This window comes from Heterodontus francisci, unplaced genomic scaffold (genome assembly GCF_036365525.1).
Source record: "Heterodontus francisci isolate sHetFra1 unplaced genomic scaffold, sHetFra1.hap1 HAP1_SCAFFOLD_368, whole genome shotgun sequence".
Lineage (NCBI taxonomy): Eukaryota > Metazoa > Chordata > Chondrichthyes > Heterodontiformes > Heterodontidae > Heterodontus > Heterodontus francisci.
In genome coordinates this window covers 423,211-444,933 of record NW_027140964.1, presented here as the reverse complement: position 1 = coordinate 444,933, position 21,723 = coordinate 423,211, and the positions used below count along the sequence as shown (strand labels likewise).

The window sequence follows — 21,723 nt, the reverse complement described above, 5'->3', positions numbered from 1 at the left end:
GTCACAGAAAGTTAGCATGCAAGTACTGCAAGTTATAAAGAAGGATAACGGAATGCTATTGTTTATTATGAGAGGAATTAAAATTAAAAGTAAGAATGTTCTGCTTCAATTATACAAGGAAATGGTGAAACCACATCTTGCATACTGTGTGCAATTTTGGTCTCCTCATTTAAGGAAGGATGTAAATGCATTGGAGGCAATTCAGGCGAGATTTACTAGATTGACATCTGGAATGAGTGGGTTGTCTTCTGAGGAAAACGTGGACAGACTGGCCTTGTTTTCACTGGTGTTTAGAAGAGTGAGGGGAGACTTGATTGAAGTTTATAAGATCCTGGGCGATTTTGACTCGGTGGATTTGAAAAGGATTTTTCATCTTGTGGGTGACTCTAGAACTAGGGGGCACTGTTTTAAAATTAGGGGGCGCCCTTTTTCGGACAGAGATTTTATTTTCTCTCTTATGCTTGTGGACCTTGGAATTATCGGCCTCAGATGATGTTGGAGGCGGGGACATTGAATATTTTAAAGGCGTAGGTGGATAGATTATTGTTAGGCAAGGGATTCACGGGGATAGGTGGGAGTGCGGCATTTGAGACAGAAAATAGATCAGCCATGATCTTATTGAATAGCAGAGCAGGTCCGAGTGGCCAAATGGCCCACTTCTGCTCCTGATGTGCATGTTTATTTGTTCGCATGCATCATTAGATTTCACATATCCTGGGAGAATGGAACAGAGTATTCCCAGGAAGTGGGGTCGGAAGAAGCATCAGTAAAGAAACTGGGAGTCTGTGGGATTAAAATCGATATTGGTGGTCAGCCAATCCACTCAAATTGTGGTTCAGATGTGCAGGACAGTAAGTGAAGTGTTAGAGATGGACAATGAGAAGACAAATGGGACGGGGGAAGGAGGACTGAAACAAAGTTGCTGAAATTGTCCAGTTAAAGGTTCAAGAAGAAAATTAGACCAGCACAGTCACTTATGTGACAGTAGAAAAATAAGAAAGAGAGATCCTGAGTAGGATGAGAAAAAAGAATGTTCCACATATTCTGCATAAAGTAAGCAGAACTAGGATCCAAACGGGTTCCCATAGCGACACCATGGAGATGCTTTTTTTTATTCATTCATGGGATGTGGGCGTTGCTGGCTCGGCCAGCATTGATTGCCCATTCCTAATTGCCCTAACAGAGTGGCTTGCTCGGCCATTTCAGAGGGCATGTAAGAGTTAATCACATTGCTGTGGGTCTGGAGTCACATATAGGCCAGACCAGGTAAGGACAGCAGATTTCCTTCCCTAAAGGACATTAGTGAACCAGATGGGTTTTTACATCAATCGACAATGGTTTCATGGCCATCATTAGACTAGCTTTTTAATTCCAGATTTATTAATTGAATTCAAATTCCACTTTCTGCTGTGGTGGGATTTGAACGCATGTCCCCAGAGGAATACCCTGGGTCTCTGGGTTACTAGTCCAGTGAAAATACCACGGCGACCCATGGAATATCTCAATGCCCCAATGTGTGACTGGATGGTGCAAGCGTTTTCTTTCCCAGACCAGTGTCGGTGAGGAGCAGAGGAGATCCAGCCGGATTGGAGTAAGGTAAAAACAAAATGAATCAACTTGAAATGGGGCTACGGATTGTTCCAGCAGGAGACGATGGAGGGAAAGTGGCTGGGGAATGGTCTCATGCTGTCTGTCATGTAAACTCCCACCCACTGTGCATTTCAACGCATCTTGGGTTTATTGGCCTTTGGAGCAGAAAGGGTCAGACTGACAGGTACAGAAATGTAAATGGATTTCTGGAGCGCATCTCCGAGCACAGAAGGAAGGAAGTCACATGTGATGTGGGAAAGTCGGTGCTGAATTACACAATAGAAGCGGAGTCAGAGCTTGAAGAAGTGAGAGACATCTCTGAGGAGAGGTATTAACAATCTGAGGGAATAAATTTGACAAACATCCAAGCCATTATATGTAAAAGTGTGGAGATATTCGAGAGAGATCAAAGAGTGCGGTACCTCTTTGCTTCAGATGGATTGCATATCCACCTACTAAAAAGATAGGGAAGAGATAACAAAGGCACGATTGTATGTTCTATAATAATCATCAGAGTCGGTAATAGTACCAGAGGACAGATGACAGCTGATGTGATTCCTGTATTTGAAACAGAAGTAGAGCAAGTTGAGGTGAGAGGGGCAGGGAGAGTGAAAGTGGGAGTGGCGTGAACAGAGAGAAAATGAGGGGAGCAGACAGAGAGAACAACAGAGAGGCGGGGGTGAGAGAAAGTGAGGGGCAAAGGGAGCGACAGAAAGTGGGAGTGGCAGGGAGAGAGAGAATGTGGGTGGATCAGGGAGAGAGAGAAAGTGAGAGGAGCAGGGAGAGAAAGAAAGTGAGAAAACCTGCTGCATATGTGTGGGTCGCTGCTGCCTCAGCACTCCAGAACTGAGCAGCAGAGTAAAGTGCAACTGTCTAGCATAGTTAATCACACACAAATTCAAATGATCATTAAATTTGAATGCAGCAATGCGCATTATAAGTGCAACACTCAACTCAACACGTTTTCCTCTGGCTTCCTGATCTCACAAACATCACTCGCCCACCCATTCAATGACTGAAGAAAACCTGCGAGTTTGTTCTAATAATCCATGCTGCATCTCACTTACCACCCCATTATGACATTTTCAATCCACTATCTTCCCGCCTTGCATCGTGGCGCTCCATATGAAGCAACCTTCATGAACAAGGTCTACCAGCAGACATCCTTTTTATCAAGGAATGTGAAACACGGGAAGTCACTAACAAGTTCCTTGTGGCAAACCCTGTCTGGCAAATGGCCGGCTTTTAACTACCACAGCGAGAGTGGTAGTTGCTCAGCACGTTCAGTCCAAGCCAGGGCCCTTGCACATCCAAACTCCACCGCTGAGGCCTCAGTACAAATAACTTCTGCTTTGTGGAAAAACACGAGCAATACTGCACATTACCAAGACCTGCACATCTACAGACTAAATGGCGGACTAATAACTTCAACATCAGAAAACGATGAGGCTATTGCTTGACTCTGGGTATTTTCATTCCATAAATAATAATAAAGTTAATTTTTTTCATTGTGCTCATTGAAGCCATTGTGCGTTTTTGGTGGAGGGAATGAATGCTGAAGGTGGTGGATGGGTTGGCAATCCAGTGGGCTGTCTGTCCTGGATGGTGTCAAGCTTCTTGAGTGTTGTTGGAGATGTACCCAACTAGGCAAGTGGGGAATACTCTATCACACTCATGACTTGTGCCTTGTAGATGGTGGACAGGTTTTGGGGAAACATGAGCTGATTTACCTGCCGCAGAATTCCTAGCCTCTGACCTGCTGTTATAGCCACAGTGGTTATGTGGCTGGTCCAGTTCCTCCTGTTTAATGGTAATTCCAGGGTGTTGGTAGTGGGGGATTCAGCGATGGTCATGCCATTGAATGTCAAGAGGTGATGCTTGGATTATCTCTCCTTAGAAATGTACATTGCCTGGCATTTGTGTGGCGCAAATGTAACTTACCACTTATTAGCCCAAGGCTGAAAAATGTACAGGTCTTACTGCAGATGGACACGGACTGCTCCAGTATCTGAGGAATCACAAATAGTGCTGAACAATGCACAATCAGCAGCAAACATCACCACTTCTGCCCTTATGATGGAGGGAAGGTCATTGATAAAGCAGCTGATTATGGTTAGGCCAAGGACACGACCCTGAGTAACCCCTGTAGTGATGTCCCGAGCCGGAGATGACTTATTTCCACACTGACCTCCCCAATCCCCACAACGCCCACATATCTGTAACATCCTCCATTGCTGCAACTCATCCTGCCTCTGTGACCTGCTCCAACCCTACATCCCACCATATCTCTATCAACACCTCAGCCTTTACAACCATCCCTAACTCTTCCGCCTTTTGAACGCTTCCAATCCTCTATATCACAGAAACCTTGCCCAGCTCCAAAATCCTCCATATCTCTGTAACCTCCAACCCCTATAACTCTCCCTATCTCCGCAACCTCCGCCAGCCCCACCAACTCTCCTGACATCTGGAAACTCTTCCGGTCTCGACAACCCTACGAGATCTCTGTGCTTATCTAATTCTTAATTCTCAAAGATCCATCGGAAAATCCACGATCTAACTCACAGGGTGGGGATGACAAGAGAAATAGAGAGAGCGAGAGATGGTCATGAGCAGACTGGGGAATGGAAGGGAAATGCACTCAAAAATGTGTTGCCAAACATATAAGAATAAACAATAAACTCACACAGGGAGATTTCCAACATCTTTTATTTTTAAGAAGCTTTTCCTTCTGAGTAGATGTGAGGAATTAAGAATGGAACCAGTGGAGCTGAGGAGAAATTCTGTCTGCTGTTTCCCCGGATGCTCTCAGTTGCTTAGTTTATTCATAAATTGAATAATTGATGTAACTGGATATTTCACCGCGATCCTGAACTGCTCCCTGAACTTGGACTGAGTCACCACATAAATAAATGTATTTGTGCAGCAGCTCAACGTCCGCAGCATATATCCAAATCTTTTGAACATATATTCAGAATCATTGTAATCCCCGGGTTCTGATCCTGTAATGATATAATATAAGAATTGTATAACATACACCAACCAGAGGAGCATGAAGCTGCCAGATATGGTGAAAAGTAAAATAACAGATTTTCTTCTACTATCCATCTCTGGATCACTGCAATTAACTCCCTTGCTCTGACCTCTCAGTCCCTTACGGATTCGACTGGCCACTAAAATGTGTCTGACTGTCAGAGCGTTGAGCAACAGAATTAAAGCGAATGGGAGCAATGGGGTTAAAAGCGTATCAAGCCAGTCAAGTCCCACCCATCCAGGATCAGTATAATAGTTTGACTTTAAAGCACAGAAGCATGGTATATTGTCGATTATCCATAAAGGTTCATATGCAAAGTGGAAGGGGATGTTTTTTACGCAAAGCAGAATCGAGGTTGTTGTTAGAACCACAACTGCAGTTTTCTCTGTGCAATATTTTGTTTTCAGCTTCTGGCAACAAATGGCCATAAATCGATCAAAGGTGAAAGCGACAGTGAACCAGACAGAAAATTCTGTGGCTGCACGAAACATGACAGCGATTACAATACATACAGGGGTGATGACCAGGAAAGATCCCAGGAAATAATAAAAAGTGATCCGCCACAGTAAGACCCCAGTGATAATGAAGAGTAGGTCCGTCATTGCCATGGCCACCAGGTATCGAGTGGTGCAGGTGGTGAGGCCACAGTTTCCCTGGGAGAGGATCACAATCGCCAGTAAATTAACTGTAAGAGAGAGAATGGAAAAGAGACTGGAAATTACTGATCAAACATTCTCTACATCTGACAAAGACAATAAGGGAACGATATTGGCCCCAAAAGCAGCTGCGATGGGTGCAACACTGATCCTAATGTACCTCTGATCCGCCAGCTTCCATATTTAATGGGGTCGGGGCAGCAGATGTGAAGGGAACTGCTCCCAGGAGGCAGGTTGGCAATTTAAATATTTTAATGATCCTGGAAGTCTTTGAATTAATCTGTTTTACGTATGTTACTCTGGCCGCCAAATTTCCCCATTTATAACCCAAGCCACGTTGAAAGACACCAGGATTGGTAATCAGAAACATCCCCCACTGTGGGATCAAGCTGGTCCCTCTATATTGGATCACACATAGAATCGCTTGACGTGCAGGATAGACCACCCCCCCCCCCTGCCACCCCTCCCCCCCTCCCCACTACCACGGTTTGAAGTCCCCTCGAGATTGGAGCCCAGCACGGAATCAGATCCCACGTCCCGGGACCGGAACTTCCATCGTGTCCTGGATCAAACACTTCCCTCGTTCTATCTGGGACCACGCTCCTGCGTTGCAGACACATCCCCCGTTTGAGGATCAGAAATATCAACTCCCCCTCCCCTTGCACTTTCCCATTCGCGGATCATGCTGCACAATAGGCGACTAATCTCTGGGCGAGGTGATTGACAGCTCAACGATCATAAATCTCACCAACTGCAGAGTTGGTGTTTGGTCACCCCCTACCCCCCAAAATCATGCATTGAACCCCCGCTACCCGGGGTCGTGTTTTGGACAGCCCTGGTCCTGACGTCTGCTCCAGACTCCTCCCTGCACAACTGGAAGCCAAACCCATCAATTGGCTGATGTCACGGTGGGGAAACCCCACAGCATTAAAGAGGCAGACTGTGGAGTTAGAAATCTGGAAATCCTGTCACCACCTATCTCACACCCCTGTTGATATCCAAGCTTAAGCATTATCGTGAAAACAAAACACTAAAACAACTGTAAAGCTGATTAAATGGGAAAATACTGAAAATATTCAGCACGTTAGGCAGTATCTGTGGAGAAAGAAACAGTGTTAACGTTTCAAGTCATCGCTTTTCCCCAGAACTGGACGATACTGGAAATTGCCTAATTTTCAAACAATTATGCAGCCATTCAAAAGTGGTGTATGGGGGAAAAAAAGGGAAATGGGAAAGGTTTGTTCTTGGGTGGGGGACAGGGGTGATTCAGTGACAAAGGGATGGTGGGAAAACGTCTAGAAAAACATATGGCCAACATCTATAGTCACATGCACAAACGTGAGTTAATTAAGGAAAGCCAGCATGTATTTTTTAAAGGAAAATCATGTTCAGCTAACTTGCTAGAGTTTTTCTTAGAAGGTAACATTGACAATTGATGAAGGCAATGCTGTTGCTGTGGTGTGCATGGACTTCCCAAAGGCGTTTGATAAAATGCTGCACAAACGACCTGTCAGCAAACATGGAGCTTTTGGAATAAAAGGGACGGTAGCAACATGGATATCAAATTGGTCAAGTGACAGGAAACAAAGTGTAGTGCTCGATTGATGCTTCTCGGTCTGGAGGAAGCTTTGAATTTGTTTTTCTCAGGAATCAGTGTTGGGAGCCTTTCTTTTTATGATACATATTAATGATCTAGACTTTGGTGTACAGGGCACAATTTCAAAGTTTGCAGATGATACGGAACTTGGAAATATTGTGACCTGTGAGGAGGACAGTGTCGAACTTCAAAAGAACATAGACAAGTTGGTGGAAGTATGTAGGAATTTGGTCGGAAGAACGAGGAGAGACAATGTAGAATAAAGGGTACAATTCTAAAGCGGGTGAAAGAGCAGAGGAACCTAGCTGCATATGTGCATAAGTCTTGAAGGTGTCAGAACAGGTTGGGAGAGCATTAGGCAAACAGAAACTTGGGCTTAATTAGTAGGGGTACAGAGAACAAGAGCAAGAATGTGATGTTGAACTTGTATAAGACACTAGCTCGGCCTCAGCTGAAGTATTGCCTCCAGTTCTGGGCGCACACTTGAATAAATACGTGAGGGCATTAGAGAGAGTACAGGAAACATTCACGAGAATGGTTCCAGGGATGAGGAATTTCAGTTAAGATAGATTGGAGAAGTTAGGACTGCTTTCCTTGGAAAAGAGAAGGCTGAGAGTTTATTTGATAGAGGTATTCAAGATCGTGAGGATTCTGGACAGATTAGATTTAGAGAAACTGTTTCCACTTGTGAAAGGATCGGGATTGGGAGGGCACAGATTTAAAATATTTGCGAAGAGAAGAAAATCGACATGAGGAAAAACTCTGTGAGTGTTTAAGGTCTGGAATGCGCTGCCTGACAGTGTGGTGAGGCAGGTTCAATTGAAACATTCAAAAGGGGATGAGACAGTTATATGAAAAGGAAGAATGTGCAGGTTTATGGGGAGAAGGCGGGAAATGGAACTGAGAGAGTTGTTCTTTCGGATATGAAGAGCCGTTTGGCCTCTTTCTGCGCTACAATGATTCTGTTATAAAACAATTCTTATTGAAAGATGTAACAGAAAAGAGTAAACATTTAGACAAACGTAATATGATAATGAGCAGTCAGCATTAATTCCAAATAGAAAATCCATATTACATTATTTGGATAATATCAGAAATCGGAGTTAAAACTAATGATGAAGACTTATCATACTTGGACTATCGAAAGGTCCTCTATAAGATACCACACGCAGACTCGTGAATAATCTTAGTGCAAGTAGTGTTAGGGGACAAACAACAGAATGGAGAGCAAGCTGGCTGCAGAAAGAGGCAAGAGTGGGAAGGTTCCTTACTCTGATTGGCAGGGGAGCAGCGATATTTCTCAATAATTGGCATTGGGGTAACTGTTAATCAGCAATTCCATAATCGACAGGGACTTGTGAAGCTGAAACATGAATTCAAAATGTAAAGAGACATCCACATTGATAGTACAGTTACTACAGGAGAAGAACGCAATAAATAGCTGATGACATTAATGACCTTGCACAATGGACATTTAAATGCTACAATCATACAGGGTTTTGATGAAACTTCACCAAGTGCACTCCGTTCAGTTCTGATCGCTGTACGCAAGGAAGGATTTACTTGCCTTAGAGGTAGTACAATGGACGTTCACTAGACTGATTATTTTGTGATGAAGATTGTCTAACAAAGAGATTGAGAGATTATCCACTACTCTCTGTAGCTTAAAACAATGAGAAGTGATCTCAATGAAACATATAGGATTCTCAGATTGCTTGACAGTGTAGATGAGAGGCTGGGGCATAGTCTCAGGATAAGGGCTCGGCCGTTTCATAGTGAGATAAGGAGAAACGTCATCAGTCAGAGGGCTGAGAATCTTTTAGAATTCTTTACCCAGTGACCTGTGGGTACTCAGTCATTGCTTATATTCAAGACTGGGATCCATAGATACTTGACTCAGGAAATCAGCCCTGAATTTGTTGAATGATGGACTAAGTTTGAGGTGCTTTACGGACTTCTCCAGCTTGTATTTCTTACTTTTCATTCGTATGTAATTTATCATGGATAAATAGCCTCGCATTCTAATCTGTAAGTACATTTATAAAGTCAATAAGTTCCAAAAAGTAACACTCAGCTGAACAGACTGAGGGCCTGATAATGGCAAATATAATCGACCAGTACAATTAAACTCACACAAACTGGCAACATCCTAATAACACATGGAACTCATAGTTCCTCTTCACAATTGTACAGGAAGTTTCGTCAGCTCATTCTGAGGAATGATTCACATACTACCACTCTTTTTCTGCCGATTTACTGCTTCTCCCACTCTCTCTAGTTTTGCTTCTCCATCTGTGTAATGTTTCTCTCTCTCTATCTCTCCGCAATCTCTTTCTCACCTTCTCAGTTATCATTTCCCTTCCACTTAAATCCTCGTATCCGAGCCTGCATTCTGCTCACCAGCTCCGAGTTTAATCATCCTACTCTCAGAGCCAATTCGTTCAAGGATGAATGCTGTGTGAATAGCTTCATGTTTCTCCAGATCATGCAAATCTCCACCTGTTCATCTACTCTGTTCACCTCATCTACAATGCATGGAATAAACAGAATAGAAAGCCTCTTCCAGACACACCTCAATATCATTGAAACTCCTGTAGCCAGTCTTTAAGCTAGAATGCATTCACTTCAAAGGCAGCCAACATTTGAAGATCAGGCGACTGTGCAGTAAAGTAATGTACTGTAAATTGCCAGAAATGGGAAAGTTTTCATATCCAAAGAACCAATGGGACGTTCAACTTCACTCGTGAAACAATCTTGGAGATGAAATGAAGTTATTCATGCAGAGACACAGAGACAATCGAGTCATTTCATTAATATACCAGTTCAACAGATAGCTGATGCAATCAGATCACGTACTAACATACATCTATCCCAGTTTAAGTGACTTACCTCAACTGTTGAACTCGTGTAGAAACTTCAAACAACATTTACAAACTAGTAATTCTGTGGTTTCTAGAATGTCTGGGCGGTCACTCACATCCCTTGGAAATGATAATCCAAAAAAAGCTGCTTGATTAAGATCGTGATGTACTGAATTATGGGCCTTGACTATTTTCCACATTCAGACTGGTTCAGATCGGAATGATATGTTAAGTAAAGGGGAGGAGTTGCTGCTTCACCTACCAACACTACTTGGATTTGTATTATGGAGTACACTGATAGATGACAGATTTGTCCAATTCACAGAAAACCAACATCGTCGTTTCAGCTAATCATCTCCAGATAAATAGAGGGACTCATCATTCCAACAGATACAGTGTAAAATGACAATGGATCACATCTATACTTTCAAGTTTACCATGCAGACCAGTCTTTGTGAATTCATCCAAAATGAAGCAGGAAAGGAGATGTGAAAGGGTCAGCCTCAATCTCAGTTCCATCGCCAGAGGTCTGAAGTAGCGTTGGACACACACAGAATGAAGTAATATCAGAACCAATATTTATGTTAAAATCCCAGTTAAACTGTGCCTTGTTATTGTGGAGGAAATACATTGCATTGTCTCCTTGCTATATACAGAGCAGGAGTTGCCTCATTATCAATCATTGAAACCAGACGCATAACAACGTTCTAGGACAGGTTTGTTCTGCATGAAGCTGTAAACAATCCTGACTGTCTGATTCCTGCTCTGAGCTAAACAACAAATTCAGAGCAGAAAATAATGTCATGACATTACCATGCTTGGATAAGCAAAAATCATCACTGAAATAATCTAGCCCTGACAAAATTGAATGAGCAGAGATGGAGGCCGTTCTATTGTATTGAACCGCTGGTAAAGAACAACAGTTCTATGAAATATACAGTTAGAAAAATGTACCATGGACAAAAACAAAGTTAACACCGTTTTACACCAGTAACAGATGATATAACAGCTTACCAGGAATTCCAACAGCTACAAGAGAAGGATAATAGATGCATTCTATCTGATAAAGTACTGCACGTCCCATGTCTGTGAGAACCAGCAACTTCTGCTGGTGTGTCACTAATAGCTACGGCAGGCACTCTGAGCTGATCCATTCCAATGGGCCATGATTTATACAGTAGATCAGCCTCCACTGACATGGTTATACCCCTGATCATTGCTATTAGATACACTCACCTGAACAAAAACATTATATCAGCAGCTTTGATACTTATGTAAATAATATGGTGGACAAAACACAAACATCTCAAAGTCCCGGAGCTTTCTTTGGCCTCCTCGTCTCGAGAGAAAATGGGAAAGCGCTGGAGGTGGTCAGTGGTTTGTGAAGCAGCGCCTCAAGTGGCTATAAAGTCCAATTCTACAGTGACAGACTCTTTCACATGTGCTGCAGATAAAATTGGTTGTCGGGGCTGTTACACAGTTGGCTCTCACTTGTGCTTCTGTCTTTTTACCTGCCTGCTGCTAAGTCTCTTCGACTCATCACACTTCAGCCCCGCCTCTATGGCTTTCCGCCAGCTCTGGCGATCACTGGTAACTGACTCCCACGACTTGTGATCAAAATCACAGGACTATATGTCGCGTTTGCAGACGTCTTTAAAGCTGAGACATGGATGGCCAATGGGTCTGATACCAGTGACGAGCTCGCTGTACAGTGTGTTCTTGGGGATCCTGCCATCTTCCATGCGGCTCCCATGGCCAAGCCATCTCAAGCGCTGCTGGCTCAGTAGTAGAGCGAAAATAAATATGAAATGTTTAACCCCGACATGGTCATCAAACCTGCAGACAAGGGTGGTGCTGTTGTTGTATGGCGTACCGACCTCTACCTTGCAGAAGCTCAATGCCAACTCACGGACACTTCTTCCTACCTCCCTCTGGACCATGACCCCACCACCGAACATCAAGCCATCGTCCAACGGACTGTCACTGACCTCATCTCCTCTGGAGATCTTCCCTCTACAGCTTCCAACCTCACAGTCCCACAACCCTGGACAGCCCGCTTCTAGCTCCTTCCCAAAATCCACAAACCGGACTGTCCCGGCAGACCCATTGTGTCAGCCTGCTCCTGCCCCACTGAATTTATTTCTTTCTGTCTTGACTCTAACTTTTCTCAACCGAGGATTTCCCCCCACTATGGTTGACAGGGCCCTCAACTGTGTCCGGCCCATTTCCCGCACCTGTACCCTCACCCATTCCCCTCCCTCCCAGAACCGTGACAGGGTTCCCCTTCTCCTCACTTTCCACCCCATCAGCCTCCAAATCCAAAGGATCATCCTCCGTCATTTCCACCACCTCCAGTGTGATGCCATTACCAGTTGCATCTTCCCCTCCCTTCCCCTGTCAGCATTCAGAAGGGATTGTTCCTTCTGCGACACCCTGGTCCACTCCTCCATTACCCCCACCACCTCCTTCCCGTCCCATTGCACCTTCCCCTGCAATTGCAGGAGGTGTAATACCTGCCCATTTACCTCCTCTCTCCTCACTATCCCAGGCCGCAAACACTCCTTTCAGGTGAAGCAACGATTTACTTGTCCTTCTTTCAATGTAGTATACTGTCTTCGCTGCTCACAATGTGGTCTCCTCTGCATTGGGGAGACCAAGCGCAGACTGGTTGACGGCTTTGCGGAACATCTCCGCTCAGTCTGTAAGCAGGACCATGAGCTTCCGGTTGCTTGCCATTTCAACACTCCCCCCTGCTCTCATGCTCACATCTCTGTCCTGGGATTGCTGCAGTGTTCCAGTGAACATCAACTCAAGCTCGAGGAACAGCATCTCATCTACCGATTAGGACACTACAGCCTGCCGGACTGAACATTGAGTTCAATAATTTCAGAGCATGACAGCCCCCATTTCACTTTCATTTTTAGTTATTTTTTCTTTTTTACATTTTTTACAATTTCTTTTTGCATTTATTTCATTTCATCGTAGTTTGTTCAGTTTGCTTACCCACTGTTATTTTTCAGGTTTGCACTTGCTGCTGTTCAATATTCAGTCCGTTAACACCTAATCTGTACTAATGCTTTGTCTTTCATCACACCATTAACATATTGTTTGCCTTCGCTGCATGACCTTTTGGTCAGCTATGTAGCCTTGTCCAATCTACACCTTCTCCTTTGTTATCTCTTGCCCCACCCCCACCTCACTTGCTTATAATCTGTGACTTTTCTAAGATTTGTCAGTTCCAAAGAAGCGTCACTGACCCAAAATGTTAACTCTGCTTCTCTTTTCACTGATGCTGCCAGACCTGCTGAGTGGTTCCAGCATTTCTTGTTTTTATTTATAATAAAGGTGAAAGCTACGTTCATTACATGACTCGTCACACCTCGTAAGAGGTTTCATTTACAGTTTTCATATGGTTGTATTGATCATGTTCAATCCAGCCGAATCAATTTTAAATCTTGTTACTTTTATCCGCAGTGTACAGGAAGCAGTTGAGGCCAAAACATTGTAAGTTTTCAAGAAGGAGTTGGATTTAGCACCTGGGGCGAGAGGGATCAAAGCATATGGGGCGAAAGCGGGAACAGGTTACTGAGTTCAGCCATTATCATAATGAATGGCGAAACAGGCTCGAATGGCCGAATGACCCATTCCTGTTCCTATTTTCTAAGTTATTCTAGGTCGGGCACGGGGAAAAAGTGGCAAGGATTCGGGCTGGATCGGGCTTGGATGTGGTTCTGTCAGGCTCAGGTCGGGTTTCATTTGCAGACCCGAGCCAGCCTTTCGGCTGACTGGCCAATAGTTTCATGTCTTTTGTCCCCCTCTCATCTTGAATGGGGTGGCACATTAGCGGTTTTCCAACTGATTGCTCTAGTTTGTGGGCTGTATTTATTTCATGCCCGGCATTAGTTTGAGGAGCTGCATTAGTTCGAAGGGTTATGTTCATCTGAAGGACTGCATCAGTTTGAGGGACTGAGTCAGATTGAAAGGCTGCATTAGTTCGAAGGACAGTGTTCTATTGTGGGGCAGGATTAATTTGATGGGCTGCCTTAGTTTGAAGGGCTGCATTAATTTGTGGGGCTGCACGCATGTTTAGGGGCTGCACTGGTTTGAAGGCCTGGGTGTGTGTGAGGGTCTGCATTGTTTGAGGGGCTGTATTCGTTTGAGTGCCTTATTAAATTGAGGGGCTACAGAGTGAGTCAATTTGGGAGGAGCAGGTAGAGTGCAAGTTAGAGTGGCGTGGAGAGAGAGAGAAAGTAAAAGGGACGGACAGAGAGAAAGTGCGAAGGACAGGGAGAGGGATAGTGAGAGCCGCATGGAGACACATAATGTGGGAGGAGCAGGGAGAGAAAGTAGGTGTGAGGGACACGCACAGATATAAAGTGAGAGGGACAGATAGAGGGAGTAGAAGTGATTGGGTCCGCAGAGAGATTCAAAGATAGAGCGGTAGGCACTGTTCATCATTGAGTTTCAATGGAAGAATATAGGAGGTTGAGCATAGGACTGACAGAATGGGAGTTAAATTCAGAATTAAAATTACATGTGACCAGAAACGCATGTACAATTAATGGATATGTTCAACAAAACAATCATCCAATCTGAGTTTGCTCCTCACTCAATGTCCAGGAGATTCTATCGTGAGCAGAACATACAGTTACAATATTGTAAGAAGTGCAAGCAAATCATAGTCACCTGGAAGGAGTGTTTTGGGGTTTGGACAGTGGAAAGTGAGGAGGTGAAATAGTAGCTGTTACATCTCTTGTGCTTGCATGGGAAGGTGATCTCGGAAAGGGAGTGGATGATGCTGGTAATGGAAGAGTGGACCACAATTTCTCCATGAGCGTGGGGATGGGAAAGGAAGCAGAATATATCGTTTGTGGTGGACTTAGCTGGACATGGCAGAAATGTTGGAGGATGGTGCGTTGAATGTGGGGGCTGGTGAGGTGCAAAGCCAGGACACGGGAAACCTTATGATGGTTCTGTCAGGGAAGGGAATGAAGCGAAGACAGTAATGCGGGAAATGGCTGGACATGGTCGAGGGCCCTGTTAAACACAGCGGAGTGGAATCCAGACTGAGGAATACTGAAGACATTTCAGAAGCACAGGTGTGGAAGGTAACGTGGTGAGAACAGATGGGACGGAGGTGAACTAACTGGGAGAATGGAACAGAGTCATTCCAGAAAGTGGGATAGGAAGAAGTATAATCAAAGAAACTGCGGGAGTCCGTGGGGTTGAAATAGATATTGGTGGATCTCCAATCCCCTGAAATGGTGGTGCAGACGTCGAGGCAGGGAAGTGAAGTGTCAGAGACGGACAATGAGAGGATGAATGGGGCGAGGGAAGTGGGATCAAAAGCAAATTTGATGAGATTTTCCAGCTCAGGGCTAAAGGAGAAAATGGTATCAGCACAGGCACTTATCTGTCAGTAATACGGCTTGGGTTTATTGGCCTTTGGAACAGAGAGGCGCAGACTGACAGGTACAGAAATGTACATGGATTTCTGCAGCGCATCTCCGAACACAGAAAGAAGGAAGTCTGATATGTTGTGGGAAAGTCGGGGCTGAATCAGACAGTGGATGTTGCTTCAGAGTCTGAAGAAGGGAAAGACATCTCTGAGGAGAGGTTTTAACAGTCAGATATTAGCGAATAAACTCAACAAAGAACCTCAAGCCATTTTCTGCAAAGGTTGGGGAGATATTGGAGAGAAATCAAAGAGTGGGGAAATGCTCTGCTTCAGATGATTTTCATCCACACAGACGGAAAAGATAGGGATGAGATAGCAAAGGCACGATTATATGTTCTTTACCAATCATCAGAATAGAGAATAGCTCCAGAGGAGTGATGACAGCTGATGTGATTCCTGTATTTGAAAAAGAAGATAAAACAAGTTGAAGTGAGAGGGGCAGGTAGATGCATGTGAGAATGGTGTGGTCAGGGAGAAAATGAGAGGTGCAGAGAGAGAAAGCGAGAGGGGAAGGGAGAGAGAGAGAGAGAACGTGAGAGGAACAGGGGGGAGAGAAATAAGGGGTGAAGCGAGAGAGAGAACATGAAAGTGGCAGGGAGAGAGAGAAAGTGTGAGTGACACGCATCGAGAGAATTTGGCAGATGGAGAGAGTAAATTGTTAAGGGTGCACAGGGAGAGTCAAAGAGAGAGCGGCAGGTACTGTACAATCAGAGTGACGTGGACAGACAAAAAAGTGAGAGGGCCAGGGAGAGAAACATTGAGAGGGTGAGGGAGCGAGAACAAGTGACACATGCAAGGTTATGGAGAGACAGTGAGAGTAGCAGGGAGAGAGAAGTGAGAGGGGCGCTACATTGTCCTGCTTTGGCCAAATATCACCTTGAGGGGGATTTGGGTGAAAAGAGTCAAACATGGGCTACATAATTCCCCCTAAAAAGGATTAATGGTATTATAGCCATCAATTCTCTTTCTTTCATTGGGAAAGACCAGTGTTTTAATCCTGTCTCGTTTGTAAGTTAAGCTGCTGAATTTTCTTTTTTTTTTGTATCGGATATGCACCTCATAAAGATACTACTGCTGTTAGCAATGAGACCGACTGGGCCTCCATTGTTGACACGGAGGATCTGCGAGAGTGAACTAAATTAGTTTTCTCCTCCAACAGCACCAGAGGTGCTAGTAGCCACCCAACTGCAACCAATAGATTGTTCTGTTCGTTTCAAATAGATATTAACAAATATGTCACTTTATTTTCTGATAATTTCTTTCTCTTATTCAAGCGGCCAAGTCTTCACCTGTGAAAATTGACAGGGGGTCTTTACAGGCTCTTCGTCCATGAGCACAAATGAGCAACGCCCTGGTACTCCATCAATAACATCCACTTTGGAAACTCCTTCGCCAGACGAGTAGCAATTAGTACAAGAGAGCACAGACCCACCTTGTCAAGGGCGAATTAAACAGAGAAAGTCAATACTTGCCTTGCCAGTGGCAACAACATCCTGCGAATTAATCTATACAGTGAACAGACATTGGAAATAGACAACAAATATTTGTTTTGAAAGTGTCATTGAAAGGCCCTGCTGAGTTGGGCTGTTATGTCCCACAATATATTTTCAGTGTCAGTACGTCTGGCTTATGAATAGGGTAATATAGGTCTCGATCTGGCAGTGCCACTTCATTTGAGCAGGTGGGTGAAGAATGCCCGTCTCCACTTCCACTTCATCTCATCTGCTGCTGAAACCCTAATCCATGCCTTTGCTTTGTTATAATTCTTTCACGGATGTGGGCATCACTGATTAGTCTAGCAGTTATCCACAGTTACCCTTAAGAAGGTGTTGGTGAGGCGCACTATTGCATCACTGCAGTCCATGTGGTGCATGAACCAGCGACAGTGAAGGAACGGCAATATAATTCCAATCCGATATGGTGTGTGGCTTCGAGGGGAACTTGCGGGTGATGGTGCTCCCATATATCTGTTGCCTTTGTTGTTCTAGGTGTTAAAGTTCGCGGGTTTCGAAGGTGCTTTCGAAGGAGCCTTGGTGAGTTGCTGCAGTGCACCTTGTAGATTGGGGACAATAGATCAGCGTTCACGCTGCGTCCCCGTCATTACCAAGGCAACCCTGTGTTAACCTCTGGCAGATTAAGTTGCAGTAGAAAATTTAAGGTCACAGATAGAGTCCCCTTACCGAATCCCATTCACCCCAGAACGACCAGGCACAAGAATGAGTCACCTTCTGGCTTCATAGTAATCGGGCATGCACTGCAAAACATTCAACTTAATGTTGAGGTTCTTTCAGCCGCCATGTGAAACATCATTGGAGGTCCTTCCACCGACTATTCCTTTGAAATTATTTGCCTGCAAAAGAAAGATATTGGAACTGAAGAAGCAAGCCGTTGTTACATCAAAGACTTTGACCTACTGCGTTACCCACCTCATGCTAAATTAACTTAATAGAGACATATAAGATAATCAGATGGTTAGATAAGATGGATAGTGAGAGTCTTTTTCCTCGGATGGTGATGGCAAACACGAGGGGACATAGCTTTAAGTTGAGGGGTGATAGATATAGGACAGATGTAAGAGGTAGTTTCTTTACTCAGAGAGTAGTAGGGGCGTGGAACGCCCTGCCTGCAACAGTAGTAGACTCGCCAACTTTAAGGGCATTTAAGTGGTCATTGGATAGACATATGGATGAAAATGGAATAGTGTAGGTCAGATGGTTTCACAGGTCGGCGCAACATCGAGGGCCGAAGGGCCTGTACTGCACTGTAATGTTCTAAAAAAAAATTCTAAATACGGTCGCACCACCTATGTGCAATCTGACATTGCCAATGCAGTCGGCCTGTTATCAACCAGGTTCTGTGACACAATTCGGGTGTGCAGTGTTCATATTGCAAACGTGTACGAGCCTGCAAGTGCCAGTTGGGAAAAGGAACTTCTGCCAAAACTACCTCAACCAGCCTTCTAAGTGGGAGATTTCAACAGCACCCCCACACTGATTGGGGTATCTTAGTACCAGACACAGATGCTGAACAACTTCTAGAGTAGGCCTAAAGAAACGACTTCACTCTAAGACGTGACCCCAGTCAATGGGATAATCATCATCCAGCCAGATAGAGTCGGAAATACTCTGTTAATTCCCTGAAAGATCACCCGCAACCATCACAGTGCCTAGCCCAGGGCGACTTTCCACATAATCAACACCGGCCATTGTTCATTTACATTGACCGTTGCACTCCAATCAGCAACAGTGCAAGGAAGATGTAATGGAAATTCCATAAAGCAGAATGGGAAAATGCAGCGAGTCCTTGGATGGCATCATTATAAATATAGCTATCAATAATATACCTATGGAAGAATTAGATACGGATTTCAGTGTTGCCATTCTCAAAGCTGCTTGCACAGCCATGCCTCGCAGTTACCCATCCATCCACCTTGCCTTGAAGCAGAGAGCGCAGCACTCCTCAAGGAATATAAATCATCTGGTAACCCTGATATAATAGACCACCTCATGGAGTCTCTCAATGCTGCACATCACGACAGATGGGAGGAAATGACAGCAGGGCTAACGTTCACTCCTTGTAGTGCTGGAGCCTGATTTGCCGCCTTGGAATAGCCCGAAAATCACCTGTTTTAGTCACCCCGAACCATGTTGCTAGTCATCTTTTCCATGTAACGATGTCACTATTGGTAATGAAAACAAAACACTTCAGCTATCATGAGCAGAGAAAAATCAACACCAAAACATGCAGAATATGCAGTCCTCACCTTTTCAAGAATACAGAACTGGAGAAAGCATTAAAGGGCCTGAAATATCGCAAAGCAGCGGGATATGACAACATTGCACCAGAGTTCTTGAAACGACTTGGCCATGTGCTCGTGTCCAGATGAACCAGTTCTACACATATGCCAAAATTCATGGCCGTTCCAAAATACAGAAGACGTCAGATCGTTAATGAAGAGAACACAAAGTTGATGGGCTGCTGCAGCACATGGTGTCCATATGTGATTCCCTCTAAAACCATATTCAGTGTATTCCACGTCCACAAAGCCAGTACAGTAAACATTTGTGTATAGACATGGATGGTCAGAGATTAAAGCATGTTCCCCGAACAATATACTTGAAAATGACTCTGGATTGGACTTTGTTCTTCCGTGAGCATCTGAAAAAAATGCAGCAAAGGTCAAAACAAGAAACAAACTATTCAGCAGAATTGGTGGATCGACGTGGGGCGCTGCTGCCTCAGCACTCCGCAACGCAGCTGCAAAGTACTATGCACCTGTCTGGCAAAGGTCACGACACACAAATTCAAATGATCATTAAATGTGAATACAGCAATGTGTATTATAAATGAACCCTCCACTCAACAGGCCTCCCCTGGCTTCCTGTTCTCACAAACATCACTCGCCCACACTTTCGCCGACTGAAGATCAGCCACTGGCTGGTTAAAATCAGCCGTGCTGCACATCAGTTACCACTCCATAATGACTTTTTGAATCCACTGACTGCCGCCATTTATCGTGGTGCCTCATATGGAGCAAAATTCCTGAGCAAGATCGACCAGCAGATATCCTGTGGATCAAGGAATGGTAAATATGGGAAATCACTGACAAGTTCCTTGTAACAAACTCTATCTGTCAAATGGCAGGCTTCCAACAACCACGGTGAAAGTAGATCTTGCGAAACTGGCTGAGCACAAGTCAGGGGCCCTTGCACAGCCTACCTCCACCGCTGAGGCCTCAGTACCAGGCAATGTCCATGTAAAAACAAGAGAGAATCCAACCATCACACCTTGACATTCTGCTTTTGTGTAAAAACGCGAGCAATGCTGCATATTGCCGAGACCCGTACCATCTACAGACTGAATGAGGTACTAATAACTTCAACATCAGAAAAAGAGGAGGTTATTGCTTAACTCTGCCATTTTCATTCGATAAATAAGAACAACAATTATCTTGTTGATTGTGCACATTGAATCCAATGTGCTTGGTGGTGGAGGGAATCAATGTTTTCCATCTACCCTCACATTTTCCATCATCCATATACCTCAGCTCATCCAACTGTCTGTGACCCAATATTCTAACTCAGAGCAGGTACAATTTATCCATTTCTTCATTGTTCACTGACCAGCATTACATCCTGATCCAAAAGCATCTCAATTTAGAATATTCATCTCTGCGTTGGAATATCTCCACGGCTTTACCATCCATCACCCTAATCTTTCCAACCTCTCAAACCCGTCCAGTCTCTACAATCCTCCAGCCCCTCAATACTGACCTTCCCACCCCTTGCAACGCCCCCATGTGTGTAACATCCTCCAGCCTATCTCTGTAACCTGCTCCAACCCGACCACCCACCATATCTCTGTTAACGACACCAGCCCTTACAACCATCCCAACTCTTCCTCCTTCTCGAACACTTCCAATCCTCCATTTCACAGAAACCTCGTCTGCTTCCTAAAACCCTCCATATCTCTGTAACGTCCTCCAGCCCCTACAACTCTCCCAGTCTCCACAAACTTCTCCAGGCCCTGAAACTCTCCTTACATTTGGAATCTCCTCCGATCCCTGCAACCCCCTAGAGCTCCTTGCTTCACTGATTCTAATAATTTGAGAATCCTCAAAGGGCACCCACCAACACCACCATCTACGTCATGGGGTGGGGATAATAAGACAGAGAGAGAGAGAGATGGCAATGACCAGCCCAGGGAATGGAAGGGAGATGCACTCAAGAAAGTGTCACCAAACATAAAACAATTAATAATCAACTTACACGGGAAGATTTCCAACATATTTTATTTTTAAGAAGCTTTTCCTTCTAAGTAGATGTGAGTAACTGCGAATAGAACCAGTGGAGTTGAAGGAGAGATTCTGTCTGCTGTTACCCCGGCTGTCTTGCCGGGGTCGGTCTGACTCTTGGTGGCCTGCCGCCACGATTTGAAGTTGTGTGTTGCAAACCCACCCGCGGTAGTCTATTTTCTGTCTGTCATTACTTGACTGTCACCTTGCAGCTCTTTGTCATGTGCGATTCCCCGTCGTTGTATTCGGGTTATAAAGCTGTTGGTCACATTTTGCCCCTCGGTGATCAACAGTACATCCGTAGAAGGGAATAAATGGGACCCGCTGCTGGGCTGCCCTCAGTTGCTTAGTTTATTCATTAATTGAATAATTGATGTAACTGGATATTTCACCATATTCCTAATCTGCTCCCTGAACTTGGACTGAGTCACTGCATAAATAAATGTATTTGTACAGCAACTGAATGCCCGCAGCATGTAGCTTAATCTTTGAAACATATATTCAGAATCGCTGTAATCCCGCGGTTCTGATCCTGTAATGATATAATAGAAGAAATGTATAACATACACCAACCAGAGGAGCATGAAGCTGCCTGATATGCTGAAAAGTAAAATAATCGATTTTCTTCTGCTCTCCATCTCTGGGTCACTGCAATTCTCTCCCTTGCTCCGACCCCTCAGTCCCTTACGGACTCGACTGGCCACTAAAATGTGTCTGACTGTCAGAGCGTTGA

The 21,723-nt window shown here is 44.5% G+C and overlaps 1 protein-coding gene across 1 annotated transcript; it reads right to left on the bottom strand.

Annotated features, from left to right (window-relative positions):
• Positions 1-4,398: 4,398 nt before the first annotated feature.
• Positions 4,399-9,804, bottom strand: LOC137361529 (probable G-protein coupled receptor 139). Its single transcript, XM_068026355.1, has 3 exons — positions 9,767-9,804; positions 5,441-5,496; positions 4,399-5,309 (listed from the first exon to the last, which is right to left on the bottom strand). The coding sequence occupies exons 1-3, from the start codon at positions 9,802-9,804 to the stop codon at positions 4,399-4,401; spliced, it is 1,005 nt and encodes a 334-aa protein (XP_067882456.1).
• Positions 9,805-21,723: the final 11,919 nt, after the last annotated feature.